Raw genomic sequence first — 11767 nt, 5'->3', positions numbered from 1 at the left:
CTTCCAAGACATATTTGTTTATTCTTCTGGCAGTTCATGGTACTTCCAATGTTCTTCACCAACACCATAGTTTAAATGCATTAGTTCTTCTCCAGTCTGCTTATTCATTATTCAGCTTTCACATGCATGTGAGGTGATAGAAAATACCATGGCTTAGGACAGGCACACCTTAGTCCTCAAAGAGACATCTTTGGTTTTTAGTACTCTAATGAGGTCTTTTGCAGCAGATTTGTCCAGTTACTACATCATTAGATTCTTAACTGCTACTTTCATAAATGTGGACTTTGGAATCAAGTAAAATTAGGTACTTGATAATTTCAACCTTTTCTCCATTTATCATGTTGTTTTCTATTGGTCCAGTTGTAATGATTTCCATTTTCTTCACGCTGAATTGTTATCCATATTAAAGGTTGTATTCTTTTATCTGTTTTCAGTAGAGATTACAAATTAATCCAGGTTCACCATGGCACAATTTAGTATTCTGGAATTCATTCTTCACAAAGTGATCCATAGTTTGTTATGGTCCACAGAGTCAAATGCCTTTATATAATCAATAAAACACAAGTAGGCACATTTCTGTTAATCTCTGCTTTCAGCCAAGATCCATCTGATGCCAGCAGTGATATTCTTTGTCCCATGCCCTCTTTTGAATCTTGCTTATATTTCTGGTAGCTCCCTGTTGATGTGCTCCTGCAACCATTTTAAAATCATCTTCAGCAAAATTTTACTTTAATGTGATATTTATGATGTTTGGTGGTTTCTGCATTCCATTGGATTACCTTCCTTTGGAATGGGCACAATTATGTATCTCTTTCAACTGGTGGGCCAGGTAGCTATCCTCCAGATTTCTTAGCATAGATGAGTGAATGTCTCTAGAGCTGTTAAAATGGTTTGCTGAAACATTTCAATTTCGGGAGACTTGCTTTTCACCAGTTCCTTTATTGTAGCTTGGAATTCTTCCCTCAAGATCATCAGTTTTTTATTCTATGCTACTTCTTGAAATTGCTGAATGCCAACCAATTATTTTTGGTCAGTGATTCTGTGTATTCAGTCCATCTTCTTTTGGTGCTTATTGTATCACTCAATATTTTGTCCTTGGTGTTGTTGCTGTTACGTTCCATTTGTAGGTTCTGACTCATAGAGACCCTGTATAGGATTTCTGAAGCTTTAAATCTTTGCAGAAGCAAAAAATCTCATCTTTCTCCTAGAGCAGCTGGTGTGCTCAAATCAATTACCTTGTGATTCACAGTCTAGTGCTGCCATATTGTACAGAATCACCGTGATATGGTATGTTGAACTTGTATTTTTTTCTTCCATGTTTTTAGTTTAGAGTTCTTCCTTTTTAGTTTTCTAACTTCAGGTCTTTAGAAGACTTAACTTTGTCTTTTCTAGTTACCATATGCATGTGAAAGCTGTACAGTGAATAAGAAAGACGGTAGAAGAATGGATCCTTTTGGGTTATAGTGTTGGAGGAGAATATTAAAAGTACCTACCATGGGCTGCCAAAACAACAAACAGATCTGTGTTGGAAGAAGAGCAGCCAGAGTGCTCCTTGGAGGCCAGGATGGCCAAACTTCGTCTCTCATACTTCAGACATATTGTCAGGTGGGACTAGTCGCTGGAGAAGGATATCATGTTTGGTTAAGATGGAGGGTCAGAGAAAAAGAGGAAGACCCCCAGTGAGATGGATTGGCAAACTGGCAGCATCAATGGGCTCAGGCGTGTCAACAATTGTGAGGTAGGCCCAGGACTGGACAGTGTTTTGTTCTGTTGTATACATAGGGTTGCTGTGAATCTGTTCTGACTCAATGGCACCTAACAACAACAACTTTGAAATTTTCTGTTCAAATATTCTACTTCATGAATTTTCCCAATCACTTTAGCTACTCCATGTGTAAGAGTAAGTTTCAGAGTCTCTTCTAATATTCATTTTGGTCTTGCCTTTCTTCCTTGTATTTTTAATGAATTTTTGTTTCATTCTTGGATGATGTCCTTGATTCCACAATTCCTTGGGTCTTCAGTCATTAGTGTTAAATGTTAAATCTGTTCTGGAGACAGTCTCTGAATTCAGGTGGGATATACTCAAAGTCTTATTTTGAGTCTTAGGGACTTGTGACTTGTACTAGTTTTCTTCAGATTCAGCCTGAACTTTCATATGAGCAATTGATGGTCTGTTCCACAGTTGGGACCTGGTCTTGTTTTGGCTGATGATATTGATCTTCTCCATCTTTCTGGAGCAGAGCTAATTTGATTCCTGTGTATTCCAGCTCTTCAGATCCACATGTACAGTTTCCAAATCTTGTTGAAGAAAGGTATTTGTAAATGAATAAGTTGTTCATTTGGCAAATTTCTATTATGCCATTTTTTTTTTTTTTAAATCACCAAGGCCATACATTTCAACTTCCAATCCTGCCTCTTTGTTTTCAACTTTTGCATTCCAATTACCAGCAATTATCAATACATCTGGAAAGCATGTTTGATCAATTTCAGACTGAGGTTGGTAGAATTCTTCAATACTGGTTTTAATAATTAGTCCATAACTTTGAATAATATTAATTTTATCTTGTCTTCCTTATAGGATTATGGGTATTATCCTATCACAGCATTTTATGTCAAGCTAGATCTTGAAATACTCTTTTTAATGATGAATGTAACATCATTCCTCTTAAATCTGTCATTTTTAGCATTGTAAGCCATATGATTGTCTGGTTCAAAATGGTCAAGGAATCAGCACTGGACTGTAAACCACAAGGGTGGCAGCTCAAACTCATCTTAGCCTTTCTCTACTGACAGTATGTTTTGGATATGGTCAAATCATATTACAACCTGAACCCTGACAAAAGTTTTTGTTTTTACAGATCCAGGTTAGTTATTCTTCTGAATATGTGAAAATAGTAAGACAATTACAAAAACAAAACAAAATAATGTAAAACCCCCAAAACAAACCTTTGGTGTCATTTATTTCTTGAGAAGTTACATTTACTAATTATAAAAGAATTCAGTGCTATGAAAGTATGTTTCTAGACTTTTGTAGCATAAAAAATATTGTTTTGATATCTAAAGTCTCCTGAAGTTCAGCTAAAACCTACAGGTGTACATTACTTTTAGGCCACTGTCAGAATTAGAATTGTGCCTTCTTCTCCCTCCTTGGCAGAACTTGAGGAAGAAAGCTTTGAGTTTAAGAGTATTGAATTAACACTTCTATTACAATTTCTCATATTTTATCACATGTAAGTTCATACTTTCCTTTTAAATATGATCTGATTCTTCCTTTTTTAAATTGTGATTGTAAAACATAATTTTTTAGGTTATTGTTGTTGTTGTCAGGTGCCATCAAGTCGGAACCGACTCATAGGGACCCCATGCATAGCAGAACGAAACAATGTCTGATCCTGGGCCAACCTCACTACCGCTGTCACATTTGACGCCATCAATGATGCCACCTGGCCGATCCATCTCATTGGGGGTCTTCCTCTTTCTCTCTGACCCTCTATCTTACCCAGCATGACATCCTTCTCCAGCGACTGTTCCCTCCTGACAATATGTCCAAAGTATGAGAGACGAAGCTTAGCCATCCTGGCCTCCAAGGAGCACTCTGGCTGCACTTCTTCCAAAACAGATCTATTGGTTCTTTTGGCAGTCCATGGCACTTTTAGTATTCTAGTAGGTTATTTCTGAATTTATAGATTATACTAATCTCTTATCCATCCCCAGTATCACAACCTTTTTTTCTAGAGGGGGAAAAAATCCCTGTCACTTTCTTGCTTTCTGATTCTATTTGCCACAGTAGCAAATAGAATAAACCTAAGTGAAACCTTGAGGTAATCAACCTCTGCCTTTATGCCAGGACATGCAAACAATGTAAGCCGATTGTCAGCTTTTTTTTTTTTTTTTAAGCCCTCCAATCAGAGGGAATCCACAGCTTCTTTTTGTGAACGGTTGAACTGTGGTACTGCACACCATAAATATCTTTCCCTATCTATACATACTTTTATCTCACTGTTCTATTTTCTTTCTCATTTGTGTTAACTCTTTGTTACCTTTTTTATCAACCTCTAGGAGCTCTGGTAGTGTAGTGGTTATGAATCGGGCTGCTAATCTCATGGTCAGCAATATGAAACTACCAGCTGTTCCGCAGGAGAAAGATGAGGCTTTCTGCTCCCATAAAGATTTACAGCCTCGGAAACTCTGTACAGGGTTGCTATGAGTCAGAATCGACTCCAGGGCACACAACAACAACAGACCTTACTGAAGTCCTGCTGTGGCATTGTGGGTTGGACTGAAAAGTCGGTTTGAATGGTAAGGTTGGTGATTCAAACACATCAGCCGCTCCTCGGAAACTCTATACAGGGTCGCTATGGGTCGGAAAAAACTCGATGGCACCTAACAACAACAGGCATTCCTTGAAATTATGGTGTGATCCTGTAGGATAAGAACTGGACTGTTAACCACAAGGTTGATAGTTCAAACCCACTCCTTGGAAACCCTATACAAGGTCGATATGAGTTGGAACCAGCTCAATAACTCTTAACAACAACAACAAGGCCTTCCTTATCTTCTCAGAACTTTTGAAAGACATATGTTACCCTGTAAACGCGAAAGATCATAAGGTAAGTAGTGGAATCCTGGTGCTCTAACCCCCAGAGACATGGAAAGACAAAGAGTGGTGTCATTTCTTATTTCACAAGGTGTTTAATTTGGCAGCTTCCATTCCATCAAGTTAAGCAAACACTCTTGATTCTTTTAACTCCATTAAGTGACATTTTTGACGCTGTTTGCAAACAGGACACTAGAGGGCTCCCGGGGGTTAAAGATAAGTGGAAAGTTATTTGAATGAAAACGGATTCAGTATGGCCTTTTTTTTTTTTTAGCTCCGGAATTTAAGATAGAAGTTTATGCTTTAAACTGTTTAGAAAAGTAAACGGTTTAAAACAGAGCTATCAGTAATCACCTTATAAGTAACTGTTTTTCTTTGCAATCAGTAGTGTTCAAAGGAGCTTTTAGAACTGTACTGAAATATTTGAAATGAGGAAAAATCTTGAACATGAAATATGTTCTACTTACATGCCTCAGCCTTGAAAAGTTCTTTGAATTAGAATCAGGGACTACATTCTTCCTGGAGCCACGCATGGGGCCAGCTACGTAAGTAAGGCTGCTTATGAATTTCTTCTTCTTTTAATAACAGTGAAAAACTAGAGCTAGAGATTGTTTTCTTTTCTGTCAGTTGAGTTTGTTGGAAAGAAAAAGGGAAAAAAAGGGTGTGTATTTGAATGAATATAACTGCGTCAATGATATATGGGTGTTTATGGTGTTGTATTATACTAAATCTTAATGTAAGATTATGGAACGTATTGTGAAGAAAAAATGTACTACTAGATTAAAGGAATATGCTTCTGAAATTGAATGCTAATATTTGGAATTTAGACTCAGTTAGTTGGTGTAGGACTTCTGAAACTAAATAGGAGACAACCATAGAATTTCAAAAATCATCCATTACTTGTAAGTTATTTCTGAAATTAAAGAGGAAAAGTCCCGGTTGTTAAATTTTAATGCTGTTCCTTCAGAACCTACTTATATGACTCTAGCTAAAATTTAGAAAATATTCTTGGTTTTGTGGTTTCTCTTCAATACTTAGAACCGAATATTAAATCTATGCATTCATTTTTTTTCCTTAAAAAAAAAAAAAATTCCCTCCTAACATTTAGTGGTGACAATTACGAAAGGAAAGTGTTACTTGTTTTCTTTATTCTTGAAAAGGGACTGAGGTGTGACTGTACCTCAGTAAACTGTTTTCATTCATTCCCAGAAACAAGCTGCATTTCTTGGGGAACCTGAGAGGACTTTAAAACCTCATCACCGAACCTTTACTTCTATTGTTATCCTCTGGAGGCTACTTAGATACCAAAGAGGACGGGACAGCTGAAATCAGGAAACCATGTATCATGCCAACAGGAATCAACTGCAGACTTTAAACTCTGTTCAACATGTGGATGCTGCGGAGAAATGACCTGTCCAGACAAGCCAGGACAACTCATAAACTGGTTCATCTGCACCCTATGCGTCCCAACGGTGCGTAAACTCTGGAGTAGTAGGCGTCCAAGGACCCGAAGGAACCTTCTGTTGGGCACTGCCTGTGCCATCTACCTGGGCTTCCTGGTGAGCCAGGTGGGTCGCAACTCCCCCCAGCAGAGGCGGGCACCAGAGAAGCGTCAGCACCAGAGCCGCAACGCCGCTGAGGCACCTTTCCCAGAGATACCCCTGGATGGTACCCTTGCTCCTCCTGAATCCCAGGGTAATGTGACCACCCTGCAGCCCAATGTCGTGTACATTACCCTACGCTCTAAGCGCAGTAAGCCCGCCAACATCCGTGGCACAGTAAAGCCAAAACGCAGAAAAAAGTATGCAGTGGCATCTCCGGCTCTGGGACAAGAAGCTTTGGCAGGACCATCCTTTCAGCCAGAGGAAGCTGCAAGGATGGCAGGTGTTAAAGTTCCTGGATATGCCCGGGAAGGAAACCTGGTCAAAGTTGGGGAGCAATCCTGGAGGTTGGTGCGGGGTCCAGGAGTGAAAGCTGGGGGCCCGGACTTCCAGCTGCCCAAGACCAGGGAGAGCAATATCAGAATCTACAGTGAGAGCGCCCCCTCATGGCTGAGCAAAGAAGACATCTATAGAATGCGCCTGTTGGCGGACAGCTCAGTGGCAGGCCTCCAGTCCATAACCTCTAAGAGCAATGCACGTTTGCTGGTATTGGAGAAGAGTGCAGCAGACTCTGTGCCCCATTGTGGCTCTAGTCCTTGTGGGCTGCTCAAACAGCCCTTAGACATGAGTGAGGTGTTTGCGTTCCACCTGGATAGGATCCTGGGGCTCAACAGGACCCTGCCATCAGTGAGCAGGAAATCAGAGTTCATTCAAGGTAACAGATTCATACACTTTGTTATTTGCAGCTGTTGGGGATTTGGGTTGATTTTCTCTTTTTCGGTACTCTCTGTAAATGATTTTCTACACCCACATTTCACATTTGGGCAGCAGCAGCATGTCTTTCCATAGGCTTGGCATTCATTATTTTCCCAGCCTTAGGAGGATCTGAGCGTTCTAGAGAAATGCTGTACTCGACATGCAAGAGTAAGCCCACACTGTGTAATCTTTGCTCCCTGTTTCCCTCACTGCACTTCCCAGTGGCTTATTAAATCTAATTAAAACCAAAGACAATTTACATGAATAGGAGAGGAAGTCAGCGTGGAGGCAAAGAACTTGCTGACAATGGAGCATGTCACGGAAAAAGTTGCTGTGGGAGGAAGTAGAATTGTATTCTTAGGGAGATTTTGAATATAAGGAGAAAGTGGGTTATCTTTCTTCAGCAAATGGAGTCTTTTTAAAAGATGTCTAGAGCCAGAGTTGGAACCTACTCTAGGGCACTTAGCAACAAGAGCTAGATCATGTTGACCTGGTTCAAGTCTTTGATTTGACAATGCTTATGTATTTATCTTCGAGTCCTAGTGTGGCATTTTAGGATAAACACTAGACTGCTAACACGAAGTCTGTGGTTCAAACATATCAATAGCCCTTTGGAAACCCTATACAGGGTTGCTATGAGATGGAACTGACTCAATGACACTTAACAACAACAATTATTTTCAGTTGCTAGTTGCTGTGAAGTCTATTCCAAGTGATGATAAATTCAAAGAGTACTCCCTTACTCCCTAACTCTGTAAAATTGGGCCATTTCAGTATGGTGTCCATGACACTTGGATGGAAATTGATCAATATCCTTTGCAGTAACTATTTTCAGTGGTTTTTGGATTAAAATTTATCTTAGGTTGCTTTTTGAAGTGATTTACTTAGAAACATTTAGCATTCCTTACTTCTATTGATTCATGTCTAGGTGCTCCAGATTCACAGGTTTATTTTGATGTCTCAAGTCCACAAAGTAGTGAGGAAACCTCTTTTTAGTTTTACTTTTTATTCTCACTTTAATGTTGTAAGGTGCATGCTATTTTCTTAGGCAAAGTCAGTTAGAAAAAAAATTGTGCGTAATATATATACACATACATCTATATGGGAGTCCTGATGTAGCTCTGTAGATAAACAAACCAGCCACTCCTTGGAAACCCTATAAAGGGTCACTATGAGTAGGAACCAACTCTACAGCACTTAACAACATATATATGAATATATATATAGAGAGAGTGTGAGACAGAGTTCTGGAGGCATCAGATGGGAGTCTTCTCCTGACTCACATGGATACAGAGACTGATGAATATACAATCAGCAGGTCAGACCACAGACTGCTATCTTACTTCCTGAGAATTGGAGGTTAGAAGATGATGAGTCAAATGCAGGATTGAGAGAGGGTGAACTTTGTTAGAACATCCATAAACTGGATGCAAGTCATAACCAGAGAATTTCCCCTTTCAACTGCTTGGCTGCTCACATCAGATCATAAAATGAAGAATGATTACATAATATCTGACAAATCACTGAGAATCATGGCTTAGTCAAGTTGACACTTAACCTTAATCATCACAGCCCACTTTTTTTTATCAACTTGCCACTTGTACACATCTCCTTAAACCACACATAATCTTTAAATAGAAACAATTATAAAGTCATACTTGCCCCTAACATGATACAACTAACTTACTACTGTAAGCTCACTAGCCCTGTTTACCTCTTATAAGTACTAGAGTCCTTTGTGGCACTGTAGGATAAGCACTAGACTGCTAACCACGAGTTCAGCAATCCAAACCCATCAGCTGCACCTCAGAAACCCTATACAAGTTGGTATGAATAGGAACTGATTGGGTGTCACTTAACAACAACAACAGTGGGAAAAGGAAGCAAATAAAACACATATATTAGACCTCTGGTAGTGTAATAGTTATGAATCAGACTGCTAACCTCAAGGTCAGCAGTTCGAAATTAACAGCTGTTCCACAGGAGACTGTTGAGACTTTTTCTGCTCCCATAAAGATTTACGGCCTTGGAAACCCTATGCAGGGTCATTATGAGTCAGAACTGACTCCACGGCACATCACCATATATTATATATTCTATTACATATTACATGGAGTCTTGGTGTGGTGATAAAGAATAAGCACTGGATCACAAGGTCGATGGTACAAATCCACCAGCTACTCCTCGTAAACCCTATTCAGGGTCACTGTGAGTCAAACGACTCGACAGCACTGAACAACAACAATATATTGTATATATATGTGAAATATATATGAGTATATTCATATACACGCAAACATACATATAGAGCAAAAAAGGGAAAAAATAAAAATGACTGAAGTCCTTGTTTCTACAACTGGTCATGTGGTTGTAGCTGTTATTTAGTGCTATCTTCTTCTACCACCATTCTGTATTCCCTTTGCCCTCGACAAGCATCTCAGCTGGTTGGAGTTCTTTGCCTGGTTTGCATTGCCCCATTTGTAGTCTTGGCAGAATTGAATCGCTGTTGTGACACACACTGTAGGATAAGCACTGGACTGGTAAATACAAAGTTGTTGGTTTGAGCCCACCAATTGCTCCATGGAAAAAAAAGCATGATGCTTTCTGCTCCTTTAAAGATTAACAGCCTTGGAAACCCTATAGAGGGTCAATATGAAATGGCACTCAACAACAACAAAAATATACCACTAACTTTAATCACATGTATACTATAAGTGCTATGAAACCAACAAAAAGAACTTAACAACAACAACAACTTTAAACCTAAGAGGTTTCCTATATTCCAGACATACTGTTCTTTATGTCCACTATATAATACCAATCAAATTTCTGTTTAGTAATCAGGATCAGTCACATTAACCAATATGGTAACTCCATTCTTTGTGTGTTGCCCCAGAGGTATGAGGAGTCCAAAGTGGTAGGGTGGCATTCTTAACTAATTGTTCAATGGGATCAGTGTTGTGTCTCCTGATGAGAGCATTCCTCACTTTAGAACTAAGGCCTCTAGACCTGCAGAGCATAGGGTTACAGAAATAGAAAGCAAAATTTTTGCAAGGGGTTACTAGGAGTAATATTGAGTAGGGTCACACGTCTTTCTACTCCTTGATTCTCAGGCCCATTAATCCTGGCTATGGGAGAAACAGCACCAGATGTTGGTCTCTGGTCTAGAGCATATATATACATCGTCTCCATCCTGTGAGGTATTGTCACTTTGTTGTTATTGTTTAGTGCTATAGAGCCAGTTCAGACTCATAGCAACCCTGTATAGGGTTTTCTGAGGAGCTTCTGGTGGATTTGAACTGTCTACCTTGGAGTTCAAACCTACCTTGTGGTCCAGTGCTTGTCCTGCAGCACCACACCAGGCATCAACATTGTGTCCTTAGAAGATCATTTCATTTTCGTATCAAAGAAGCTTGTTTAGAATGATAGAGGACATCGTGAGACCAGTGAATTCCATGATCATTGGTCCATTACTGTACTTAATTTGCTGTGGATTAACTTTCTTAATATGTGACAATACTCTGTGAGATACCAAGATGGTGGATAAGACATTCTATAAATCCATGGATGGTAGTTTGGGCAGAAGCATTGCATGCTGGAAAGCAAATCTATATTCAAATAGTTGATTCTAGTAAGAAAAAAAAAAAGTCATTTCCTTGATGGATGTGGTCTAATGTAATGAACCTGCTACTGGGTCACTAGCTGATCATCACTAATAATGGTGCCATATAAAGAAGTCATTGTTGATCTCTGCTGCAGATTCAGCACTCAGTAATAGCTGTTGCTAAGTCAGCCTTGGTGAGTGGAAGTCCATGTTGTTGAATCTATGCCTAATCTTCATCCCTGTCACAATGACCCCTTTGTTCATGAGCCCATTGTACAAGTGTAGCTAGGGAAAGAGGTTGACTGGTGTACCCATCACCCTATCTTCTTGTTGTTTTTAAGTACTGTCGAGTTGGTTCTGACTTATACTAACCCTGTATAGGGGTTCCAAGGTTGTAAATCTTTGTGGGAGCAGAAAACCTTATCTTTATCCCATAAGCAATTGGTGGGCTTTAACCATCAACCTTGTGCTTTGAAGTCCAGTGTTTATTTTAATATCCTCCTCTGCCAAGGTTATACTTTGGTGAACATTCACAGGAGACACAAATATATCCACTTATTTGGACCATTTGGAGAGATAAGTTGATATAACTGTCTTGATATATCTTTGTTACCAATTTTCCAATCAGCTTCCTTCCAAGTCTCTGATCATCCAGTCAAACCTTTGGCCTCAGTATACAGTGACAAATCTGATCATCTCTCCTTACAAGCAAAATAAGCAATCATGTGCAGTGCCTAAAGTTCTGCTTACTGGAAGAAGTTTTCTTTACCACTGTCCTTCATGGAGGTCCCAGAAAGTGGTTGCAATACTGCTCCCTGTCCACTTCAGACTGGTGCCTGCGTATCCAGCAGAACCATCTATAAAGCAAGCACAAGGTTTCTCTTCCTCAGTCAACTGATCATAAGGATCTCCCTATGAGGTCAAAGATGCAGACTGGGAGAAGAAAGGTAATGTGACAGGAGTAGGGGTCATAGGCAGTTGGGCCACTTCCTCATATGACCCATTTGTTTCTTCAGATTCTATTTGATCCCAATCTTGTATAAACCACTTCCGCTTAATGATAGAGTGCTGTTGTGCACATCCAAATTTGTGACTGGGTGGGTTAGATAATACAGGTTAATGATGGCCTGTGGTTAAGTGTCCAGTCTCTTCTGAGGCCCAGTAACAAATCAAAAGCTGTTTGTCAAAAGGATACTAGTTATCTGCAGA

General features: G+C 39.6%; 1 protein-coding gene across 1 annotated transcript in view; it reads left to right on the top strand.

Annotated features, from left to right (window-relative positions):
* Nucleotides 1-6003: 6003 nt before the first annotated feature.
* The window catches only part of FAM198B (family with sequence similarity 198, member B), a 68063-nt gene continuing 62299 nt past the window's right edge, over nucleotides 6004-11767 (top strand). Inside the window, exon 1 of the mRNA XM_006867918.1 lies at nucleotides 6004-6913. Within this exon, the coding sequence (XP_006867980.1) occupies nucleotides 6004-6913 (910 nt within the window). The remainder of the gene's footprint in view (nucleotides 6914-11767) is intronic.

This window comes from Chrysochloris asiatica, unplaced genomic scaffold (assembly GCF_000296735.1).
Source record: "Chrysochloris asiatica unplaced genomic scaffold, ChrAsi1.0 scaffold00112, whole genome shotgun sequence".
In the NCBI taxonomy this organism is placed as follows: Eukaryota; Metazoa; Chordata; class Mammalia; order Afrosoricida; family Chrysochloridae; genus Chrysochloris; species Chrysochloris asiatica.
Note: the sequence above shows the minus strand (reverse complement) of the source record. Positions and strands in the feature narration are given on the sequence as shown.